The following is a 24591-nucleotide window of genomic DNA, read 5'->3' on the forward strand; positions in this document are numbered from 1 at the left end:
CACACCAACACACACACACCTTAGTAAGTTACATCACATGTGATTTGTCAGACTTAGAGTATGTGCACATATATTTGCATACAGTATACTTTCCAAAAAAACGCACGTATAATAATGCATACTGCCAAATAATTTTCTTAGACAAGAACAAAATAATGTCTGGCCTGCATAAAGTTCAGATCAGAACCCCACTGAAGACCTTCGGAATGAAATACAAACTGCGAGTCAGGACCAATCACCCAACATCAGTGCTTGAACTCACTGATGCTCATGTGTACAAATGGGAACAAATCTCTTCATCCAACATCCAACATTTTTAGCGTCAAATCTTCCCAGAAGAATGGAAGCTGTTAAAGCAGTAAAGGGAGGTCCAATTATCTATTAACACAAGGGTTAGTTCACCCCAAAATTCTGTCATTAATTACTCACCCTCATGTCTTTCTAAACCTGTAAGACTTTCGTTCATCTTCGTAACACAAATTAAGATCTTTTTGATGAAATCTGAGAGGTTTCTGTCGCTCTATTGACTGCTTTTGCAACTACCACTTTGGCGCTTCAAAAAGTTCATAATCGGAAAACTAATCCATATGAATCGAGCAGTTTAGTCCACATTTTCTGAAGAGACTCGACTGCTTTTTATGATGAACAGATTTAATTTAGGCTTTTATTCACATGTAAACATTGATCAGTGAACATAAGCGGAAGCTCAACTGAACCTAAATGGCGCACAAGCTCAAACCCGAGAGTGAACCTCATTGGTTACGCAGCACATTTGAGCTTCCAGAACAACAAATTTAAGACCTCCTGAAATGAAAATTAAGACTTTAAAGCAGTAATGGAGGACAGTGACTGGTAGAGTTGACAAAAATACCGACTTTGGTATCTATCGGTACTGAAATTTTAAAAATGTGACGCTTTGAAACACCTCTGATTGGCCATTGTGTTGACGCGCTCATCGGATATGTCTGTGATTGGCTATAATGATCAACGCATGGCAGCGTTTGAAAGCACACAGAAGTGTTTGAATTTGAAAGCAGGCGTCTATCGCGGACCAGTCCACTGATAGACGCCTGCTTTCAAACGCTCCCGTGTGTTTAAGCGCCTTGGTGACGAGCTTCATTGATGACTATTTACAACGTTTTAACAGCGTTGATCATGGAAGCCAATCACAGACATATCCGATGAGCCGTGAACACAACAGCCAGTCAGAGGTGGCCGCTCAACAGCGCTCAAAGCGTCACATTTTTAAAATTTAAGTACCGAAGTCGTTATAATAATTATAAAACCTTCACATGACACGATTCACGCTTTGACGTCCTGAAAGTTTACGGGTGTGTGAGTTTGTTTATATAATGCAGTTTCACTACTGTAAACTCCCATATATAAAAATAATTATTTGAAAAATATTATTTTCGTGCAGCTAGTAGACCCCTGTGCTTCAGTGCATTAATGTGCCCCTGATTAACACCCATGGATTTTCAATTTAAATGTTCTCAAGCACATTATGGATGTAGTGTTTGGGTGTACAGTACAAATAGTTTTCGCCATGCAGTGCATTTAGTTATAAATACACACACAACTACTAAAATTACCCACATTCATATCCCTTGGGCAAAATGTCACTATCCATCTACACGGAGACTGTGCTGATGAAGATGAACTCATTAATAATGTATGAGAGAGCCAGGACTGCAGAATTCAGTCATTATATTTTAAGATGCAATATGTATGTGCATGCTTTATCAAGAAATTTGATGAAAAAGAAAACTTTTTGTCTGAATACTGCTGTAACTCCTTATGTTTCTTTGAGTATTTTTCGGGTGTGTGCACACTTACAGTTGAGTTCTCTTGGTTCTTTTGGTCAGGACCAAAAAAGAAAATGATACATTTAGTCCTGTTCACTTAGCGTTCACACTGTTATTAACACTGAACTTAAATACACAAAATGACAAACATGATGTATTGCGACAGAATTGATCAAACATCCAAAAAATGATGCGTCCTGCTAAATGCACCCGCTGTATATCTGTACATGATGGTATTTTTATAAGCTGAGATCTCAGAAAGAGCTTACAAAATTGTGTAAGAGAGTCAAAACAGCAGAAGGAAATCCTGTTACACACACAAATGAAGATCTACAGCAGGTAGACACGGTTCCAATGCCTGTACCTGTAATGGGCAACGCAGCTCCTGATGAGAAAAAAAACAGGTGTTTCAGCATTCTGTCTGTTTTAGGGTCGCATCTTGTGACATCACGTCCTGCTTTTGGTTCGTTTAGATGTTTTTGGTCGGTGTTGCGTTCATATTTCAGTCAAATGGCACAAGAGTTTGTTTGGAAGCGGACTGAGACCCACCTTTCCAGAGTTAGTTTTAATCGAACCAAACCTGCCAAGTGTCAACACACCCTTAGTGTTCTTAGTACTTTAAAATGATGTACTTCCTAGGTACTGAGTTAAAACATTTTAAAATTTTGAAAACATTATAAAAGGGGTGTCCAAACTCGGTCCTCAAGTGCCACTGGCATACTGTCAACTGTACACCACTTTAGCAGCGGAGATGCAGTTATTTATAGGTTCTTGTAATTACATAATGTAAGCGTGACAAAAACAGATGCAGAAAAAATCCCTACTGCATTTTCATGGCTGAATGTAGCTTAAAGTGATGGTCTCAAAGTCAATTCCTGGAGGGCCACAGCTCTGCAGAGTTTTGCTCCAACCCTAATCAAACACACCTGATCCAGCTAATCAAGGTCTTCAGGATTACTAGAAACTTCCAAGCAGGTGTGAGTTGGAGCTGGTTGGAGCTAAACTGTGCAGAGCTGTGGCCCTCCAGGAACTGAGTTTGAGACCACTGGCTTAAAGGGTTAGTTCACACAAAAATGAAAATTCTGTCATTAATTTCTCACCCTCATGTCGTTCTACACCTGTAAGACCTTCGTTCATCTTACTCAAAGTGTTGAATAAAGTTATTTTTGTTTGTTTTTTGCGCACAAAAAGTATTCTTGTCGCTTTATAACATTAAGGTTGAACCACTGCAGTCACATGGACTATTTTAACAATGTCTTTAATACTTTTCTGGGCCTTGAAAGTGGTAATAATTTTGCAGTCTATCGGAGACCAGAAAGGTTTTCATCAAAAATATCTTAATTTGTGTTCCAAAGATGAACAAAGGTCTTACGGGTTTTGAACTAAATAAGGGTGAGTACTTAATGACAGAATTTTAATTTTGGGGGGAACTAACCCTTTAATATCTGGGCCTAAGGAAAAAAAAATTTCAAAATTACCTAGTTTTTAAGGCATTTACATCTCAAGAAATTGACAAAACTTCTTAAAAATGCAGTGCTTAAAGGGTTAGTTCACCCAAAACTGAAAATAATGTCATTTATTACTCACCCTCATGTCGTTCTACACCCGTAAGACCTTCGTTCATCTTCGGAACACAAATGAAGATATTTTTGATTAAATCCAATGGCTCAGCGAAGCCTGCATAGACAGCAATGGTACTTCCTCTCTCAAGATCCATTAATGTACTAAAAACATATTTAAATCAGTTCATGTGAGTACAGTGGTTCTACCTTAATATTATAAAGCGACAAGAATTTTTTTTGTCTGCCAAAAAAACAAAATAACGAAGGTCCGATGGCCGATTTCAAAACACTGCTTCGGAGCGTTATGAATCCTTTGAGTCAAATCGGTGATTCGGATCGCGTATCAAACCGCCAAACTGCTGAAATCATGTGACTTTGGCGCTCCGAACCACTGATTTGATTCGTAAAGCTCCGAAGCTTCATGAAGCAATGTTTTGAAATCGGCCATCACTAGATATTGTTAAAAAGTCGTTATTTTGGGGGTTTTTTTGGCGCACAAAAAATATTCTTGTCGCTTTATAATATTAAGGTTGAACCACTGTACTCACATGAACTGATTTAAATATGTTTTTAGTACCTTTATGGATCTTGAGAGAGGAAGTACCATTGCTGTCTATGCAGGCCTCACTGAGCCATCAAATTTAATCAAAAATATCTTAATTTGTGATCAGAAGATGAACGAAGGTCTTACGGGTGTGGAACGACATGAGGGTGAGTAATTAATGACATTATTTTCATTTTTGGGTGAACTAACCCTTTCAGATGCAAGACGTTCCTCCAGCTAGATACATCAGGCATGTACATGTGTACAGAAGCAGCAACACAACAGTTTGGTCTCTATGTGTTCATGTTATCAGATACCCACATTCAATCTGTCAGAATCAACTGTGCACAGGAGCCACTACAAGTCACTTGAAAGCTTCTGGCTGATTAGAAGAGAGCATGAGAGAGAAGGTGGGTACAAAGAGCAAGAGCAGTGGGTACTAAATTAAATGTAGTTGTTTATTATAAACTCTATTGACAAATCTGAGGTCATGTCCTCTCTGAGACTTAATGCTTTTATGCTATTGATTGCTGAATCTACATTTAACATAAAGACTGCAATGCCAAGATAGTGGAATACATAACACACCTATCATGTCTATATTGCAGAAAGTATTCATATTTACAGAACTCATGGAAATGTATGTACCTACACTATAATCCCATATCCCACTATAATCCCATATATATATATATATATATATATATATATATATATATTAAAATCTGCACATATTATGTTTTTGTTGTTGTTGTTTTTTACTTGTAGGTCTCCCTTCATCATACCTGCCAAATTTCTTTTCAGTTACTGTAGCTTCTTATGCAACTGCTGCTACAATATTTCCAAGTCAATAAAATATTGAGAATTTTCACCAGAGGGCATTCCTCCTCAGAATATTTTTAAGAATAGTGACAGACATTACACAGTGTTGTGCAGGAACATTTAGAGACTCTGATTTTTTTTTTAATAATTAGGTTTAAATTGTAAGTCACTGCAATTTCTACATACATTACCAGTAATATTTTTTAAAATGTTTTTGAAAGAAGTATCTTATGCTCATCCCAGGGATGCATTCATTTGATCAATAATGTAATAAAGCAGTGATAATGTTAAATATTATTACAATTAAAAAAAAAAAAAAAAAAAAGATTTCTAATATATTTTAAAATGTAATTTATTCCTGTGATGGCAAAGCTGAATTTTCAGCATCATAACTCCAGTCTTCAGTGTTACATGATCCTTCATAAATCATTCTAATAGGCTGATTTGGTGCTCAAGAAACATTTCTTAATATTATTAATGTTGAATACAGTTGTGCTGCTTACCGTTTTTTTAGGATTCTTTGATGAATAGATAGTCCAAGAAGTAGAAATCTTTTGTAACAGTATAAATGTCTTTACTGTCACTTTTAAACAATTTAAGTATTAATTTCTTATCTACTGACGCCAAACTTTTGAACGGTGTAATGTAGTTTAAGTTTCTGCTCTGACTTCAGTAAGATAACACTAAGAAGAGGGTGATGACTTGAGATGCAGATGGTTTCCACATTTAGTAGAAAAGGCGAGAAGCCGTGAATGTGTTCACAGAAAGACGTTTCCATGTGTTTCTTCACCAGAGATTGTAGGTGTGAGTGCGTATGTATGTCTCGGTTTCACTCAGATGATCATTTTAATTAAACTGCCCTGCTAGACGTATAGGAGCAGCATTTAATGACGTTTGGTTTATTTTAAGACAATGATCTAGGCAAAACTCAGCAGCATGACTTTATACATTATGCATTGAACCACTTTATTCGTTTACGATATGGATTTCTTACATTGACCCTAATAAGTTTCAATGGCAAGATATTTATTACATATTATTAGTACATTTACAGCAGATCTAAACATGGCTAAGAAAGTTACATCTACTCCAACTGGAATATGAAGTGTTTCATCATTATGCAGTTAAACAATTAATGTTTGGAGTTTAAAATGCTCACATATGAACTGTCCCATTCCCACTTGAGAATATTCCATGAAATAATTGTTTGCCATTTTTTACTCAAACCTTGAAAGCTATTTTTCAAAACATGAAAAGATGTTTCATCTGAAATTAAAAACTTAGTCATAATTTACTCACCCTCATGTCGTTGGCATCGCCCAAACCGGTATAACTTTGTTTTTTCTGTAGAACGCAAAAGAAGATATTCTGAAATGTGCATTTTTTGTCCATATAATGAAAGTCAATAGGGTCCAATTTTGTATGGACCCTATTCAATTTCATTATATGGACAAAAACAGTTAAAAAAAATACCATCTTTTGTGTTCCACAAAAGAAATAAAGTCAAACAGGTTTGGAATGAAGCGTTTATAAAAGCACAAAACACAAAGCACAACACATCTGAGAGCAAATGTCCATAGCAGTGCATCAGGTCTGCTATGTATCCAGTGCAATCGCTTCAGTCATTCCTAAGTGGTAAGGTAAGCTCATTGACTCACACGTGCGAGATTGAGTCCACCATATCGACAGATTCAGATTCCCAGCGTCCTCCCCACAGGAGTTATTTGAGTTGTCAGCAGCATCCCCTGGAGATTTGTCTTGATTCTGTAGATTGAATATTTTTGGGAGGGAGGCCAGAGCCAGCGCTGAGGCTGGGGACGGGCCACAGAGGCGTAAACGCAAAGCCTTGGCTGAGCGGTGGAGGTCACCAATGAAGCAGTAGCAAAAGGGGTTGAGAGAAGAGTTGGTGAGGCCTAACCATTGTGCAAAGGGCCTGGTCTGAAGGAGCCAGCCCGGTGGATGGCGCAGCTCACGGTCCAGCCAAATATCAGTCACATACATAGGCAACCATGACAGAGCAAAGAGCAGCACCAAAGCTGCGACCATACGTGCGATCTGCCTGCGCCCTTGCAACCTCGTTTCATGCAGCGCCTGAGAACGAGGGTCCAGCTCTGTGAACCGACCCTCAGAGCCAGTGCTGCGCAGTCGGCGACATGTGAGGAAGGCCAGAGTGAGATTAAACGCAACGGGTAGGCAGTAGAGTGCGCTGAACAGCAGGACGTTGTAGGCCTGTCGCAAGCGTGGCTGAGGCCACACCTCTCCACAGACAGGCAGCACGATGGCTAGCCCTTCAATCAAAGCTACTTCATCACGCCTGGTAACTATTGCAACTGGCATGCAGATCACTGAGGAGATAAGCCACACGATTGCGACAGAGGCGAGGATGCGTCGACGAGTGAAGTAGGCCCGGGACTGAAGCGGCGAGTGAACAGCATAGTACCGGCTGATGCTGATGACAGTGATGCTCAGGACGCTGGCGGAAACAGACACCGCTTGCGTGAATGGCACTGCGCGACACAGGAAGTCCCCGTACACCCATGGCGTGTAGATGCGGTGGCCCAGGGTGACGGGCATGCACACGCAAACCACTGCCAGGTCGCACACCGCTAAGTTTATCAGCAGGCAGCGGGTGGCGCTCGCACCTGACAGACGCACGCTTCCATGCTGGCCGAGTAGGACTTTGAGGGACATGACATTTCCAAAGAATCCCACAAGGAAGGAAATAGAGTAAAGGACAGTTAATATAATGGTGCCAGGCTCTCGGATGGTGAGGAACAGCTGCCATTCTAAGGCAGCATTATCCTGGAAGAAGAATGAACTGTTGAAGAAGCTGGCTGGAGCCGACCTGCTCTTGTTTTGAGGTTCACGTTGAAGGTCCAATGCCCTGGGAAGGTCGTAGAACTGGGTTGGGGTCAGATTCATAGTGGTTTTCCCGTGATGTTGAGTGGGTAAACTACGAAAGAGCTACATCATAACTAAACTACATGGTAACAGTTTGAATTTTTTACAGTACTTTTCAGGTACCAAAGTTTCCATTCATGCACATAAAGGCTTGAAAGCCATGATGGAAAAAAAGCAGATGATCTCAAATTCATTGTTCTTTCCTTTGTCGTTTCAATAACTCAAAGCCAATGCATCTCTTCTTCCACACAGTATTAAATACACAATTCACTTTTACCTCCACAGACAATATGGATGACAACAAAAGCAAATAAGATCCTCTTCTTTATCTAATAGCCTATGTATCACATCTTGAGGTCATCTGTATCTTCATGTATGACCTGAAAAAGGACAGAGAGACAGTTACACACATAGATATACACAGACATACACATCTATTCACTGAAAAGAATGTAGAAAAGCCACAAACATTCACAAGTAAAAGCTTTCCAAATCCTTTTATTTATTCATACTTTCAGTCTCACGCTGTGTTGTGTGTGTGTATAAGAGGAGCTAAAACTCCCACATTAAATTTAAAGGGCTAACAGCAGTAAATAAGACAGAAAGGTTTTTACTTTGTACAAATCAATACCTTTATTATTTACCTGTCAAACTGATATGCAGTCATGCTGATGTATAGTCATGAATGGTGCTGCAAATGTTTCACTACATTCATATAAACTCTTGTACTTATTGGTTACCATTTTAGTTTATGAATATAAAGTAACATAAAACATAATATTTTATAATAATATAGCCCTATATGCTGAAGAAGTGAATCCCAGTGATAAAGATTTACTTGAAAGCAGAAATACAGGAATTCACAAGTAGCTTATTAAAACACTATGCTCTCGATTTAAATGTTACTCCTATCAATAATAATTAGTAGATAAAATGAAATTAAGCATATTCAGCAGTCGACAGAGAACACATAATTTCATGTGAAATGGATACTTACTCAAACGATCAAACGCTCTGAGGTATCTTCCAGTAGGTCAAAAGTTAAGATATGTCCTCCAGGTAAAGATCAACGTACATTTTCAAACAGACTTCCATTAAATCCAGCGCAGCGATGCGTCAGTTACCTGTTCACGACCTCTGGTAAAGGAGATGAGTTATCGGTTGAGGTTCAAGCTTTGTCTTTAACTGTGTTCGATCGCTGCGCGCATGCGCCCCCTCGCGGCAGCATGAAGTCACTGATACAACCGTCAGTCACCAGCTGTGCTTTCCTCTTGAGTAACCTGCTGCTGCCCTGTGGCAAGGAGCATGTCCAGATGCTTAAGTTAGCAGAATCATTTAAATATTTAAGTTGTAAAGTGATTAAATGTAAATAGAATGAAAATAATAAAAGCAACCCATCCCAGTTCTTTTCTTCTGTACTGTAAAAATCTCACTCCCATTAGCCTATACTGAAATACATACATATACTTAAACATATTTAAATAATATGATTCTTTTCCTTATTACACATTTAATAAACTAATATTGTCATGAAAATGATGGCACTTTGCAAAACGTTAAGGGGCCAAAAATGTATAATTTCTTTATGCGATAATATCATTGAGAAACCTAGCTCACATGTAGCTACTGTAGACATGCACCCGTTCATCCGTTAATTAACTCCCACTCTGTTCTGGACGACATGTTACATTCACCTGTCAGCACATTTCGTTTGAAGTTTCTCCTTTTTCTGAATTCATTATACTGAAGTGTTTCCATTTTCTGGCACACCATCTGTGCAGAATTTCTTTGCTCCGTCTGTGCCTACTGCAGTTTCTCTGGGGCATTATTCATCTAACCCCAGTGATATAGATGCAATTATACACAGCGTTATTGGACCATATCTTAATTTAAACAACCAAGATTTGAATAAAGTCCTTGGAACAAAAGTTTAAAAAAAGAGGTCTCCTAACCCTTTTTATATATCAAAATTATAAACATCAAGATATCAATTAATTGTTCAATATCCACTAATGTCAACAAAGGCTGAGGAGTTGTGATACAGACAAACTGCAGTAAAACTGCAGCCAAAGTGCATTATATTTATAAAATAAAGGTTATTAATCCAAAGAATTTACTTATTCTCACTTTCACCGCCAAAACTTCGCGGGCATTCACACGATTTAAAAAAGTAAAGGCTGTTCACACGGACGATAACTATAACGATAACGAAAAGATTTATATCTAGTTCTAAAAAATCGTTCTAAATATAAAGGAATAGCAGAGTCCACACCACAACTATAAGGATAACGGTAGGCTACAGAACTATATCATTGTAATCAAGGTGCGTTTGTGCCATGTCGTAACCGCAATTAAGTGATTTCATCTTGTAAAAAGAGTTCATGTTCTCCTTGTACAGCTTCTAATTATACCACGTGACCACCAGTGTTGCCAAGTCGCGGTTTTCCCGCGGAATTGGGCTACTTTTACACTGTTGTGTAACCGTTTCTCCTCCTAATGTCCTTTATATCGTTTTAATATGCAGCATTCTGTGTGGAATTCAAATGGGTCCAATACCTTTTGTGGTCTGTGCCGACTCGCGCATGTGATCCGCTCTGTGCTCTCCTGTCTCTAGACCAGAGCAGACTGCTCGCGTTGCGCGGTTCATGTGACACTAACGCGAAAACGGACTTCATTCGCATCAAAGGAAAGCATATTTACACTGTCTGAATCGTTCCCTATTCTCTATATAGTGCACTATGTGCCATTCACCATGTAGAAACTAGTAAATGTGTGAGCAAATGACCGATTTCAGCCGCAGCAGAGTGTAGGAGGGGGCGGGACTTCAGATTCTAGAGAGCATTTGATTGGATAGAAGATCTGACGAGAAACTGAAGTGCGATGTGATGTCATGACAATCCGTGATCCATTTCAACGGAAGTGAGAGACTGTAAGTTTTGAATGCTTATATCTTCTAAATGCGAATTTTGTCATTGTTTTGGAACACAACAGCTTATTCATAACCTTAAGGCTAACATATTCTTACTAAAAGATGAAAAAAAAAAAAAATTTTGATTTCAGGAGGACTTTCAGCCAACGGTCCGTGGGCGTGACATCTGAGGCTGAGACTACCAAGACCAAGTCCTATCTATTTGAAAAACTGCTTGGCGAACTCCCAAATAAATAACATATTTCAAATCAGCAACAAAATCTAACATGAACCGTCCCATAAATGTTGTTTCTTATGCTAAAATAGCATTTAAAAAGCTTATTTTTCAGGCTAGACAAGCCAATGCGCATGTGCACGAGTCTCAGGTTTCTATGGGAACCAGAGCCTCTAACGGCAGCTACAGTGACGCAATGACTTTATCAATCAACGATTGGCTCTTTTACTTAGAAAGCGGGACATATTCCGCCGTATTGCGCGTTGCCGTTTCTCCCATTCATAACTAGAAGGAGTGAACCGACTTTCAATACCTATAGTCTTTGACCCAATTCCCCATTGCGCTATATGAAAAAGAGCAGCCTGGGCCCTGGAAATTCTTCTACATACATTCTTCGAACGACATGAGGGTGAATTTTATTAAAAAAGAATTTTAAGTTTTGCGTAAACCATCCTTTTAATACCAAATCAATGTCTATACTAGCAATATCAATGTTCTTTCTAGTGTCTAGTGCTTGTTATAATAATGGCTTTGTATGGATAGCGTCCCAGGAACAACACACAAGTTTAGACTACTTTTCTCTATGGCATTTAAACATATAGCAATTTATTAACAGCCCAAATGCATTTTTGTTGTTGTTGTTGTACTACAATATGATCTATTTTTAAATGTACACCTGCTCACAGACTTCATGCAGTTTTCAAACAAACAAGTGTACAAATTCTCTTCAAGAACTTTGGCATACGTTCATAGCTTATTTCTTTCCATTTTAAGCATCAAGATTCCAGGGCCAACCTTTTCTTCTTTTTTTATGGAGCATACCTTGATAAATGCATATCTTGATAAAGTGATTTTCTTTTTCTGTCTTCAGGCACTGATGCTCAACACCCTGCACCAGATAAGTTCATTTTAATATATTATTAAAACATTGAATCCAGGCTCAGAAAATCAAATTTTCCTGACATGTACAACATCTTAAATCACAAATGAAAAAAACATAAAAAACATGAAAAATCCATAAGAATTGTTATCAAAACATCAATTTATGACGAATCATTATTCACATTTAGAAAGGAGTGAGTAGGCTCATTTGTTATGGTCTATACAATAGAAAGCTAACAATACGCTAGGAAAAAAATGTGTACATTTACAGAAAGAAAGGTTACTCTATGAAAATGTTAAGAAAGGCAGAATATTTCTTCCTCATATTCCTTCAGTCATGCAACTGCATCATATGGTACAGATTGAATCATAGATCCGAACATTTGGATTGTCTCTATATAATGGTTAGTGGTTGAATACATGTAAATACTGTAAAAAGACTTCAGAGCAATTTTACATTGTGACTATTGAGTGGTAAGGTGCATTTGTATCCACTACGTTGCGTGTAAAAACAATGACTTTTTCTGTAATATTCTGTGTTTAGTGAAACGTCTAGTGTTGCATTGTTGCTTTTTGTGCATGAGTGTTTTTCTTCGTGGTTGCCTGACACTACATGGTCAAAGCTCATCTGTGCATGAGTTTTAAGGTTTGGGATACAAGCCCTTTCCTGTTTGCATCCAAACACAGCATCCACTTTTGTTACACAAAAAGATTATTCAAACAACACGCAACCCCAATCGAATAAGGGTGTCACAAAGTCAGAAAAGATACAGCATTATAGCATTTTCCAGTTTAAAACGACATTTCTACCTGCTAATGTAATTTATGACATTTATTAAAATCAAAAGAATCCATAAACACCTACGTTCAAGAATCGCGATGTCTCGAGAGTGGCATTAGATGCCACGTTTTACGCATGATAACATTAGCGGTTGACTGGCGTCATGACAACGTCTAAACACTGTTATGTCAGCGTTATGACACTGGATGCAAGTAAATGAAACCAACAATACTGCACTTGGTAAAGACAGCTAGGTTATCTTACACTACATCCACACAAGTCTTACTTAGTGACTGCATGGCAAGGAGGAACTTTCCTCAGTTTCATTGTCCCATCAGTTTTTTTTTTTTCCCTTTCCAAATTTTTTTGATCTTTATCCTGTGGTGGAAAGGAGGCTAAACCACAAAAGTCCTGTTGGTGGTACACGTCCATTGTCCATATTGCAGATTCATCAACACCACAGAGAAGTGTTTCCCCATTGATGTAAAACAGAAATAAAGAAAAAGGCTGACCATGGTGAAAATCAAATCTGATTCACTACAAAACAAAACTCCTGCTAAAGAATGTGAAGCCTGGACAACATGCCTGAACAGAAAAAAGATTTACATGTGGGGCAGTGGGGAGGCATTTCTCTTTTTGTCCAGGTGTCCCTTCTTCTCCTTTTCCACTCCGAGCAAAATTTCCTCCGTTAGAAATATTCACATTTAAAGTGTGCACATACACACGAGCACCCACAAGTGTATTCACAAATTCAAGTGATATGTCTACAAAACATGTACTATTATTTCATTGACAATTTTTTTTTTACAGATATTCTTCACTGCAGCTTTAAGCCACGGCAAATGTTGCACTGCACTGTTACACAGAAGATTAGTGCACCAAGTTTGTAGTGTTGATCATTTAGACATTTTTTAAAGTACAAAAACACTTACTATTTACAAAGAGCAAAGCTCGTGAGTTGTGCCGTTTTAAAACACACTCACTAATGCACAAGGCAAACATGCCACGCACACAAACACACCATTAGTGTGCTGTGCAATTGTTTCCCTTCTAGAATAAGATACTGAATGTGCATAATGGCTCAAAGGCTTGATGGCTGTCAATTCACACTGTGGTACACCATAGATTACACTGTACTGTTAATACAAAGAATGGCCTTCGATGACAGGAACTTTTGTTAATCCACAAAGTCACAAGTATGCAGTGAACTTATGAACATTTGTAAACGAGTAAACATCTCCGTTTACGTTAAATTGCTATGATGGATACCTTGGATTGTGGCTGTACTAGTAGAACACTGCCATATTGTCAGGAACTGCAGAGAAAGCGCAAAAGCTGCAACCTTGTTAAACTATATCGACAACAGTGTAATTTTGCAAAATACTTAAAAATAGAACTTTATCATAAAATCAAATGTCATAGTGACATTTCTTGCACAGCACGGCAAGATTATTAAAAATGACAGTGGTATAAACCATCCTGCTGTGGTAATGTGGTCCTGCAGTCCTTGCCAATATGGCTGCCCTGAGAGACTCTCTGTGAGGGTAGTATGGGAGTTACTGTGCAGACAACTGAGAGGACTCCTCCAGAAGAGGGCAGTGTAGTTGCTGTGATGCATTGTGTGCGATTAGAGGAGTAAAAAATGGCAGTTTCAACAAAAGTTTGGCAGAATGGAGTCTTTAAAAAGCCAGAGTAGATAAGCATGGATGGCTGATTCCAATCGGATAAAGATGTTAGGGTGAATTTCTTTACTGGCAAAGGGCTGAACATCGAGGTGGAGACAAACTTTGTAGTGGTGGACTTGACAGGTAGATGACTATTGGTTACGCATTCGAGGATGGTTAATGGATGGCGGAGTGGGGTCGGTGGATAGCTGAATTTGGTCGGCTATTGGGAGCTGAGCGGCTGGTCAGGTCTGGTCGCATGTTGGGCTCCAGACCATTCTGGGATTCTGTTGGCCTGGACTGGTCTGGACGGCTGGTTGCCAGATATTTGGCCCTCATGCTTGAGGTGTACTGCAAAACAGGGTGAGAAAACAAGGAAAAAGGGAGGGAAAACACCATCACATCATTCTGAAGACTTTTTTTTACACAATACAATACAACTTTTTATCAGAATATGGTTCATAAAATTATTTAGTCAAAGTAAGGAAAAGTTACAGTGTCTACATGGCCATTAGGACAGAGTATAGCCATAGCGTCTTACAAACATGAAGCACATATAAATATGAACCTCATTCTGTCGCTCTCACTAACTCACTCACATGTGTTACAGACAAACTGACAGTCATTTGGACAGCCTGATGGTTTTTTAAAGCCAAGAGTTACTGTGATGATGCACATTAACATTATGCGATAAGATACTTTTCTCCTTAAGATCGGCTTTTGAGTGCAAATTCCATTAAAAAAAAAAGTGCAATTAATGTGAAAAACAATAGAAAAGAAGAAATTCGGACACTATAACAAAAAGGAAAAGAAAACAGCAGTGGATGAGAATGACACATATAGATACAGAAAATGCAGCTATATGTGGGGGAATATTAACAAATGTTTAGGGTTGGGGTTATAATGTGAGACAGTTTACAAAACAGACATGCATGAGGTATGTTTTTCAGATGGGTGAGAAAGAGACAAAATTCATGCATATTTTGAATCATAAAATCCAGAGAAGGAGAGACTATTCCATAATATATCAGCTATTCCAATTCCAGCATGAACAGTCACCAAAAATCAGCATCCTGGACCATGACATTATTGAGTATCAGATCCTTTCAAAGAAACATGGTTTCTTGGGTGGTCTCTCCAGTCTGGAGTTTGAATACACATGCGTCACGTCCAGGGCCCATGAACACAGAATCAAAAGGAAAAAAAAAAAAACACACACACCTAGAAAGTAAGACGGAGTGAGAACGGCATTTAGAAGAAATCGGAGTGTTCTTGTTTTCTGAACTCAAACTAATAGGAGGATGAAGGATGCCCTCGCATGCCAAGTCTGGTTAAAAGAGCTGCGCTGTTCCTTCAAAAAGAGTACCATGCTCCCCTATTCACCACGCTTGAACCAGGAGAAGCATTCTCTGGTCTCGTCACTGACTATACATGCAATCATGCAAACTCCAGGATTCTGTAGAGCACTGCAAAACCCACTTCCACTCAATGAGGGGCCTTGACTTAAAAATAAGAAGAAAATTAATGCCATCTCAGAATATGCTTTAAAGGAATAGTTTTTTGATTAACATTTTTGATTAACCCCCCCAAAAAAATGCATAATCTATCACCATTTACTCCAAACCCATACAATGTTCTTCCATAGAACACAAAAGGAGAAATTTCGAAAAAGGTTCATGCAGCCCTTTTTTCATACAATGCATGTGAATGGAAATGGACCACCAAAATGACAAAAAATGTGCCATAAAAATGCCTTAAAAGTAGACTATAGAAACCATGCATTATATTCCAAGTTTCTGAAGTCATACAAAAGATTTGTGTGAGGAACAGACAGAATCTTCCCTTTTTACATCTAACTAGTGTTATCAAAAATAAAGATTTTTCATTACAATTGGATTCTGAATATTTGAAATTCTCATTTTCCGCAGCACTGATACCTCGCACTGGTACTCGCTCTCTCTTCTCTCAGATTTTTGTGGACATGATTATGGCATTTCATACTTTCACGCAGATTTGCAATGAGAAGCATTTGTAAACCATTTGCGTTTGTGAAGTAAAATAATTAAAGGGTTAGTTCACCCAAAAATTAAATTTCTGTCATTAAGTACTCACCCTCATGTCATTCCAAACCTGAAAGACCTTCATTCATCTTCGGAACACAAATTAAGATATTTTTGATGAAATCCGAGAGGTTTTTTTTATCTCCCATAGAAAGCAATGAAATTACCACATTCAAGGTCCAGAGAAGTAGTAAAGACATCATTAAAATAGTCCACGTGACTGCAGTGGTTCAACCTTAATGTTATGAAGCGACGAGAATACTTTTTGTGCGCAAAAACAAAAAAATAATGGCTTTATTCAACTATTTTTTCTCTTCCCTGTCAGTCTCCTACACAGTTGACGTAGTAAACACAGTGCAGCGCTTCCGGGTTCTACGTCAAAACGCCGACTCGGTATTGGCCGGCTCCTGCGTCAGCATCACACGTATGTGTTGTGGTGCTCATGTGAACAGTGCCGGCCAATACTGAGCCGGCGTTCAGAAGTAAACACGGAAGCTCTGCACTGCATTCACTGCATCAACTGCGTAGGAGACTCTCGGATTTCATCAAAAATATCTTAATTTGTGTTCCGAAGATGAACGAAGGTCTTGCAGGTTTGGAACGACATGAGGGTGAGTACTTAATGACAGAAACTTCATTTTTGGGTGAACTAACCCTTTAATATTCTTAATATGAAGTTTTTTTTTTTTTTTTTTTTTTACAGTGCAGTTGTATTACAATAGTAATCCATTTCTTTCTTAACAATAATAATAATAATAATAATTCCCCATGGTATTGAAAGTGGTATTGAATGTCAATATTTTTCAAGGTATTGTATCAAAGTTTGAAACTCCAGTTGTCCAACACTACATCTAACAATTACAATTTAGGTCTGTTCCTCACATAAAGCTATCGTAAGACTTCACTGGTTGTATAAATAGCTTTTACAGTGCTTTTTTGTCACGTTTGGGCCATGTCATTCCCATTGGCATTTACATTTATTGTATGGAAAAGAGAACCTTTCATTTCAAGTTTAAAGGAAGAAATTAAGCAAATGATGACAGAAATTTGGCTTTTGCCATCTCACCTTGTTGTTTGTGATGACTTTTTTGTGGCGGTTATACAAAGACGACTTGTAATTAGTGTCGCATACAGGCTGCCAAAATGACCTTCCAGACTCTTTATGTGTGTGTTGACAGTGTTCATGAATATACTATAACTATGCTAAAATCGAAGTTTGACAGTTGTCAAAGCTGGTATTTATATTAACTCATCAGTAAGAGACAGGCAATAAATACTACCACTGTAACATCCTGTTTTCTGGATTATCTAAACAACTTAGGGCAACTACAAATCAGTTATGTCAATCATGGGGCAGGGTTGCAGGAAGATCCATGCCATCTAATAAAAGAGTAACTAAATGTGTGACAGTGCGCTAAATAACGACTGTACATCTACAGACATGTGTGTTTGTGTAAATGTGCTTGTGCACTTACTGACGGCGGGGGGGATTCTCTGCCAATGAGTGGCGTGTTCTCGCACCGAGGGGTCTGAAAGTTAGCATTCTGGCTCCTGCGTCACAAACGAGACACCAGTTACTCTGACTCCCTCTTCACGGGAGGGATTTCCACACCGCGATGCACTAAATTTTACAAATCTGACATAAAGCTTTGAACTGCAGGGTAGGATTAATGCGCAAAGCCATTGAGTGATACCACTATGCACTATATTGAGTCATATCCAGTATATATATAGAGGTACATGATAGATGTCGCTTGGGATGTGTGAAACATCATCTATCACAGAGTAAAACTCATTGCACAAGCTGAATTATCTACTTTAGGGCTGCACGATATATAATTTTTGCATTGATATCGCAATGTGCGCATCCGCAATAGTCACATTGCAGGACGTCAAGTAAAGAGATCGTAGTTGATCCGTATGGACCAGGCACCACGGTTCGAAAAGCACGTGATTCTCAGATTAATTGCAGTTTAACTTTCATACAACGAAAGTTTATTATTTGCACATGTTTTAGGTCCTGTCAGTTTAAACATTCAAGCCCAAGAAGATATGGAAGAGAACTCAATTAGGAACTCGCACGCTGTTTTCTATACCCACAGAGCCATGCAGACAGCACACGAACACCGAATTCCATTCTCTTTATGTCTATTTGTGCTTGAACGGACACATACACGCAAAATTATGTCAAAATGGCCGCTTCTGCGAGTATCCTCGTAAACACAATGGCTTACATTAACAAACAACTAAGGCCCTGTTTATACATAGCATTAAGATGTTTTGGTAGATCGGATCACAAGTAGACGAGTGAGACACATTCCTGTTTACACCTGGTGTTTTAATCTGTCACTTTTGTCCACTTTCGACCAATTCTGTCATGATTTCTTCGAGGGTAGGGTCTATGGGAAGGTAAATGTATGGGTTTTTTTTTTCAGATCTTTTGATCTAATGGACAAAATAAGTTTGCGCAATTTACATATGAACACACTCGGAGACGACAGAAAAACATACATAGAGCACTGGTTTTCGTTTCTGCTCTGACAGCCGCAAGACCACACCGAACGTGGTAAGTGCGTATTTGAAACCAGGAATGGTGCAAGAACATTGTGCTTGGTATGTTTTTCGTCTACAAACCAAACTTGAGTCTCCAGCTGACAAAGTTTAAATCCTGTCTGGCTAGTGCGCTTCCCATAATGTTTACACATTAGGTCAGTAGGTGAAGAATAGGCTGTCTTTTGTGGTTGTTCGAATGCATTCAACCACATGAGCATCTAGACTATGAAAGCAATCCAGTCGAATGCGCTTTCAGCTTCCTCTGGAAGTGGTCGAAAGTGGACGAGCTCAAAACGTTTTAGACCCTGTTTACACCTGTATTTAGCGTCGTCCACTTGTGATCCGATCTACCAAAACGCATCTTAATACCAGGTGTAAACAGGGCCTGAGAAAGAAAACAAATGCGTATCATTATATTGGATCTGTGCGTTCGGTCTTAAAGTGACAGTAGCCTAATATACCCGCTGCTGTCTGAGTCATTAATGTTAATCAAACAACAAAATACAAAGAGAAAATCACTTTTTGGAGCTTTAACAAAGATGAATTATATTTAATTTATACAGTGAATACTACTCAGTGTTATTTTACATTTGATTATTCAATTTCTTTACCTGAATACTGTTAGACATACCTGAAAAACAAAGCACTGTTTATTTCATTTTTATCTTTGTCCTATTGTATTTATCTACACTTGTAATTTGTTTATTGTTTGCTATGCAGCTTAACTTCCATACAAAATCACCCCAATCATTCTAGAATGAGTAATTCTTTCCAAATCGAGCTATTTAAGTCATCTGGTGAAACATTTTTCATATAGCGCAATATATACCGAAGAAAAACATTATCGCAATGTCAGTTTTTTTCAATATCGTGCAGCCCTAATGTACTTATACTTCCCATGCCATAATGTGTTTGTTTCTACACGTCGTTTATGGGCTCTATATTTATAATAACTTTAATCAAGAAGTAAAACCCATGCAGTATTAACAACTGAAATCTGAAAACCTACAGTAAATACAGCAAAGCCCATGCAGTAATCTATGCTTGCGAACCTATACTACAGGACCTGTAATACCGGTACGGTCCTTCAAATCCAGCCCATGCATTAGGATGAGTTTAGCGTGGCTACACTCACATGTACTCAGTGACTGGTGCGTTGCTGACAGTGTGTGCCGCAGCGGGGAGACTAGCCTCGCTGCCGTAGGTGCTGCTGCCACAGCTGTACAGGCTAGGCATGTGCACGCGGTACAGGTTATCGTGCGGCGCTCGCGGGCCGAGTGTGGCCGAAGTCTCATCGCCATCCTCCTCCTCAGACCTTCAGACAAATTAGCACAGGTCAAACACGTGCCCCTGGGTCGGAGGGGAGGGCAGGGCAGGGCAAAAGTCTCTCCTCTCACTAGACTTGAAGACCACTTTAAAACCACTTTCATGCCATCTTTATATTGACTCTATAGCATACTGATGGGTACTGGCAAATTGACGTTTAATGCTTTCGTTTTCCCAGTTTAATCTGTCGGTTTACATGACAAAAGGGAAAGTGCTGTTGAGAGTGAATTTTCATGACTATGAGGGAATATACAGGCCTGTTTTTTAGAAATAAAAAATAACAAACTTATGCTAGAATCATTGCATGCTTTATATGAATAACATGCATTCAGATTAAATTTTATCTTGTGTGCTTTTGGAGATATATTGCATGATATTTTAGGAAAAAAAAGAAAAAAAAATTAAATTAAAATACATTTTAAACTTTCAAAATATTCAAATAGAAAACAGTTATTTTAAATTGTAATATTCCACAATATTACTGTTTTTACCTTTTTTTAATCAAAAAATGAAAAAAATAAATAATACAGCCTTAGTGAGCATAAGAGATTTCTTTTAAAAACATTAAAAAAAATGTACATGAAATCTTGATTTTAAGATTTAAAAATCTCTTGATTTTAAAAGCCACTTTTAATATTCATGATTTTTAATGGCTTACTGAATGTTGTGGTTGAACTAATTAGGAAATAGTTTATCTGCCAACTGATGGAAAAACCAGGCTCATTATATCTATTCCAAACCAATCATTTTTACAATCTGTGTAAACTTGGCAGTCAGGATGCTAAAACAAACAACTGACAAAAAACAATAAAACTTGTGGTAATTTTGGAATGGGGCAGAATCTCCATTTAATTTTTTTTATGTATTTGCTTTAATACATGTGCATAGTCAATGTAAAAAATAAGTAAATAAATAAAAGTCAAAACAATCCTACAGCCATAGAGGAAGTGAAAGTACTAAAATGATGCTAGTCAGAATCAATTCAAGGGAACTTAAAAAAAAAAAAAAAAAAAAGAATAAAAAAAAAAGAAAAATCACAAAAACTACTGTGGATGTCCATTGCATATCCAATGGATTGTCCTCAGTAACCATTGAACGTTCTCTCAGTGATCTGAGTCATGCATTAAATCAACAAACACCCACTATGAATCGGATTTGAAACGTAAAAAGGGGGGGGGGGGGGGGGGGGAATAAAAAATTTTATTCCATTTTAAAGAAAGGAATAAAAAAAAAAGAAAAAGTGGATCTGTGAAGGTGTAGATTTGGATGCCACTTTGATCAAGATATCTTTTGTTCGTGTAACTCTTTTCAAACCACCTTGCCAAGTGTGTAATCTAGGCAAATAAACAGTTTCACATCACCAACATAGTTTCAATGATGATGATACTCCTCACAAATGCACATCAGCCTTGCTTGCAGTTTCAAGATAGCCCAAAGGGGGGCAGCATCTTCCACAGAAATATCAGTCTGCCTTTGCACAGAATTTGGAATAGGGTCTCTTTGTTCTTTCCCTTTGCATAGAAAGCAGTGACGCAGACAGATGCTACACCATGAGTCAAATAGCAAGTACCTCCATCGCCTTAATTCAAATGACTCCTTTCAAAATATACTATTTTTCTTTCATATGCAAGCTATATTTAGGTTACCCATTGTGCACTACAAAAGCAAGTGTGTCGCTCACACATACTACGGGGCAGTGGGTTTTCCAAATCTATGACACAAAGAGGAATGAACGACAAGACAACAGAAACTACACAGTCATGAGAAGATGATTAATATGTGAAAACAGAAGGAGCAGTTGTGAAAAAAAGCATTAAACACACGTGACTGGCAGTCAATTCTATGTCCATGAAATGAAGTCCTTGTCTAGCTGCGTTCAAGGTACTTTGCCCTCCTGGACCCTCCCCCCCTCTCTTTTGACACTTGCCCTCTCACCTCTTGCTCTGCCAGGTGTGAGGCACACTGCAAACGATGGAGCTAAACATTAGCGCAGTGACGAATGAGAAAAGGACCAGATAAATCAGCCCCTCGACTCCATCGTAACACAGTCCAGTCAGAGCCTGTACATAATCCTGTGAGACAAAGAAAAAGATGAAGAGTCAAATGAACAGTCTTTTCTTGTTTTATAAGTCTTTGCACACTGTAAAGGTGGCATACATGCAAATGCATTTGTACAGGAAGTACAAACACAATCATGGGAAGCAATATATTGGCATTCCTTCAACTTCGGACATGTCCCTTATGTCCCAGCGTTTGATTTTTATTGAAGGGTTAGTTCACCTAATAATGAAAATTCTGTTTTCATTTACTCACCCCCATGTTGTTCCAAACCCACGAAAGTCTGTTCCAAGACTTTTGTTCACCTTCCGAACACAAATGAAGACATTTTAATAAAATCTGAGCAATTTCTGTCCCTCCATTGACAGCTACGCAACTACCACTTTGACTCTTCAAAAAGTTCATAAAGAGATCGTAAAACTAATCCATATGAATAAAGCGGTTTAGTCCAAATTTTCTGAAGAGACATGATCACTTTATATGATGAACAGGCTAAATTTAGGCTTTTATTCACATATAAACATTGATCAGCGAACATAAACAGAAGCTCAACCGAACTTGCTTGACGCGCGAGAACAAACCTCATTGGTTCTTGCGGAAGCTCAAACGTGCTAAATATGAACCTCATTGGTTCTCCCATGTCAAGCGAACATGCTTGAGCTTCCATTTACCGCAACTGATGTGTGCGTTGATGAATATTTATATGTGAATAAAAGCCTAATTTCAATCTGTTTAGCATATAAACGATGTGTCTCTTCAGAAAGTTTGGACTAAACAACTCGATTCATGTAGATTAGTTTTACGATCTCTTTATGAACCTTTTGTAGCTTCAAAATGGTAGTTGTGTAGACTGTCAATGGAGGGACAGAAATCACTCAGATTTTATTAAAAATATCTTCATTTGTGTTCCGAAGATGAATGAAAGTCTTACAGATTTGGAACGACTGGAGAGTGAGTAGATAGAATTTTCATTTTTGGGGGAACTATCCCTTTAAAAATAACAGACAAACTTTCTTTTACTTATACACTACCGTTCAAAAGTTTAGGGTCGGCAAGGTTTTTTAATGGTTTTGAAAAAGGTCTTTTAAGCTCACAAAAGCATTTATTTAATCAAAAATGCTGTAAATAACGGTAATATTGTAAAATGTTACCATTTAAATTAACTCTTTTCTATTTGAATATATTTATAAAAGGCAAAGTTGAATTTTCAGTAGTCATTAATCCAGTTTTCAGCATCACATGATCTTTCAGAAATCATTCTAATATTCTGATTTGGTTTTCAGGAATCTTTGAAGAATAGAAAGTTTAAAAGAACAGCATTTATTTTAAATGGAATAAATGAATTTACTGTCACTTTTGAACAACTGAATGTGTCCTTGCTGAATAAAATTATTAATTTCTCTCTCTCTCTCTCTCTCTCTCTCTCTCTCTCTCAAAAAAAAAAAAATCATTTATTTTTGCTATATTTCAAAAAGCATTTTATGTACTGGCTTTGTTTTACCCTTGTCCCAGACCCATATTTTCAATTTTATACTATTAAAATCCATCATAAAAGTCACATTTACAATAACTATGATTACCTAAACAAAAACAAAACAAAACAAAAAATAATAGTGAAACAAAAGCTAATAGTAGTAAAATAAATAAATAAATATAAAATTGTGCTTCTTATAAAGTTTTTTGTAAGACAAGTAAACAAAAATTATTTATTTTTCTATAATTTTCCATCTTAACCGAGATGAGCCATAAAAAAGCTCTACACAAAACACACATACCATGTGCAGGCTCCGGCAATCGACCAGGGCAGTGAGGTGGTGGAGGCTGACTTCAGTGGAGTTTAACACCGCCTGCATCTCCTCCAGGTTACTCTGATAACCCAGAGAGAGACAAAGAACATAAACAGATAAACATCCAGATACTGAGTAAAGCCATGCTCAGTTTTACTCTTAAAGACATCCGCAATCACACACCTTTGTCTTGGGGAATTCTCTGATAGCTGAACGTAAGAGCTCAGAAACATCATCCTGCATCTCCACAAGAGCTTTATGGCTCCCAGAGAGTTTCTGCAAATCAGAAGAATAATTTATAAGTCATGAAAGAGAACAAGAGGGATAATGCGAAAGAGAGAGAGAGAGAGAGTAATTAAGTACCTGCTGAAATGGGTTGGTCTGTCCCATGCTGCACTTCAGATAATACTGCAGGATATCTAACACACATATAGCATAAATTATAATAAATACATATGAAATCCAATAAATATGATCATTGTTTTACTCGTCATCGCAAAATGACAGGTTTCTGCAACATTCCTCTCGTCTTCTGTAGGTCAACAAACAGATAATTCTTATTAGATAACTGAATTATTGTTGAAATCACTCTGCAAAGAAAACAGCTGATGCAAACTAACAAACTGTAGCAGTAAATCTGTTGGAAGCAGTACATCTGCCTCTCATGAGTCACTGTGACCTGCTAGTTCATTATTTACTAAGC

At 38.0% G+C, this 24591-nt stretch overlaps 2 protein-coding genes across 2 annotated transcripts in view; both read right to left on the reverse strand.

Moving 5' to 3' along the window:
- Positions 1-5448: 5448 nt before the first annotated feature.
- On the reverse strand, positions 5449-8914 carry zmp:0000001069 (neuropeptide FF receptor 1). Its single transcript, XM_051891409.1, has 2 exons — positions 8632-8914; positions 5449-8014 (listed from the first exon to the last, which is right to left on the reverse strand). Exon 2 carries the CDS (start codon positions 7653-7655, stop codon positions 6330-6332), a length of 1326 nt encoding a protein of 441 aa, XP_051747369.1. The 5' UTR covers positions 7656-8014; positions 8632-8914; the 3' UTR covers positions 5449-6329.
- A 2756-nt stretch (positions 8915-11670) lies between these two features.
- ttyh3b (tweety family member 3b) overlaps positions 11671-24591 on the reverse strand; it is a 41821-nt gene continuing 28900 nt past the window's right edge. Inside the window, exons 9-15 of the mRNA XM_051891279.1 lie at positions 24252-24307; positions 24072-24164; positions 23877-23969; positions 21979-22115; positions 19853-20032; positions 17640-17715; positions 11671-14455 (exon numbers count right to left, since the gene is read on the reverse strand). Of these exons, the coding sequence (XP_051747239.1) occupies positions 14282-14455; positions 17640-17715; positions 19853-20032; positions 21979-22115; positions 23877-23969; positions 24072-24164; positions 24252-24307 (809 nt within the window). The 3' untranslated portion in view covers positions 11671-14281. The remainder of the gene's footprint in view (positions 14456-17639; positions 17716-19852; positions 20033-21978; positions 22116-23876; positions 23970-24071; positions 24165-24251; positions 24308-24591) is intronic.

The sequence above is a fragment of the Ctenopharyngodon idella genome, chromosome 1 (assembly GCF_019924925.1).
Source record: "Ctenopharyngodon idella isolate HZGC_01 chromosome 1, HZGC01, whole genome shotgun sequence".
NCBI classification, from domain to species: Eukaryota; Metazoa; Chordata; class Actinopteri; order Cypriniformes; family Xenocyprididae; genus Ctenopharyngodon; species Ctenopharyngodon idella.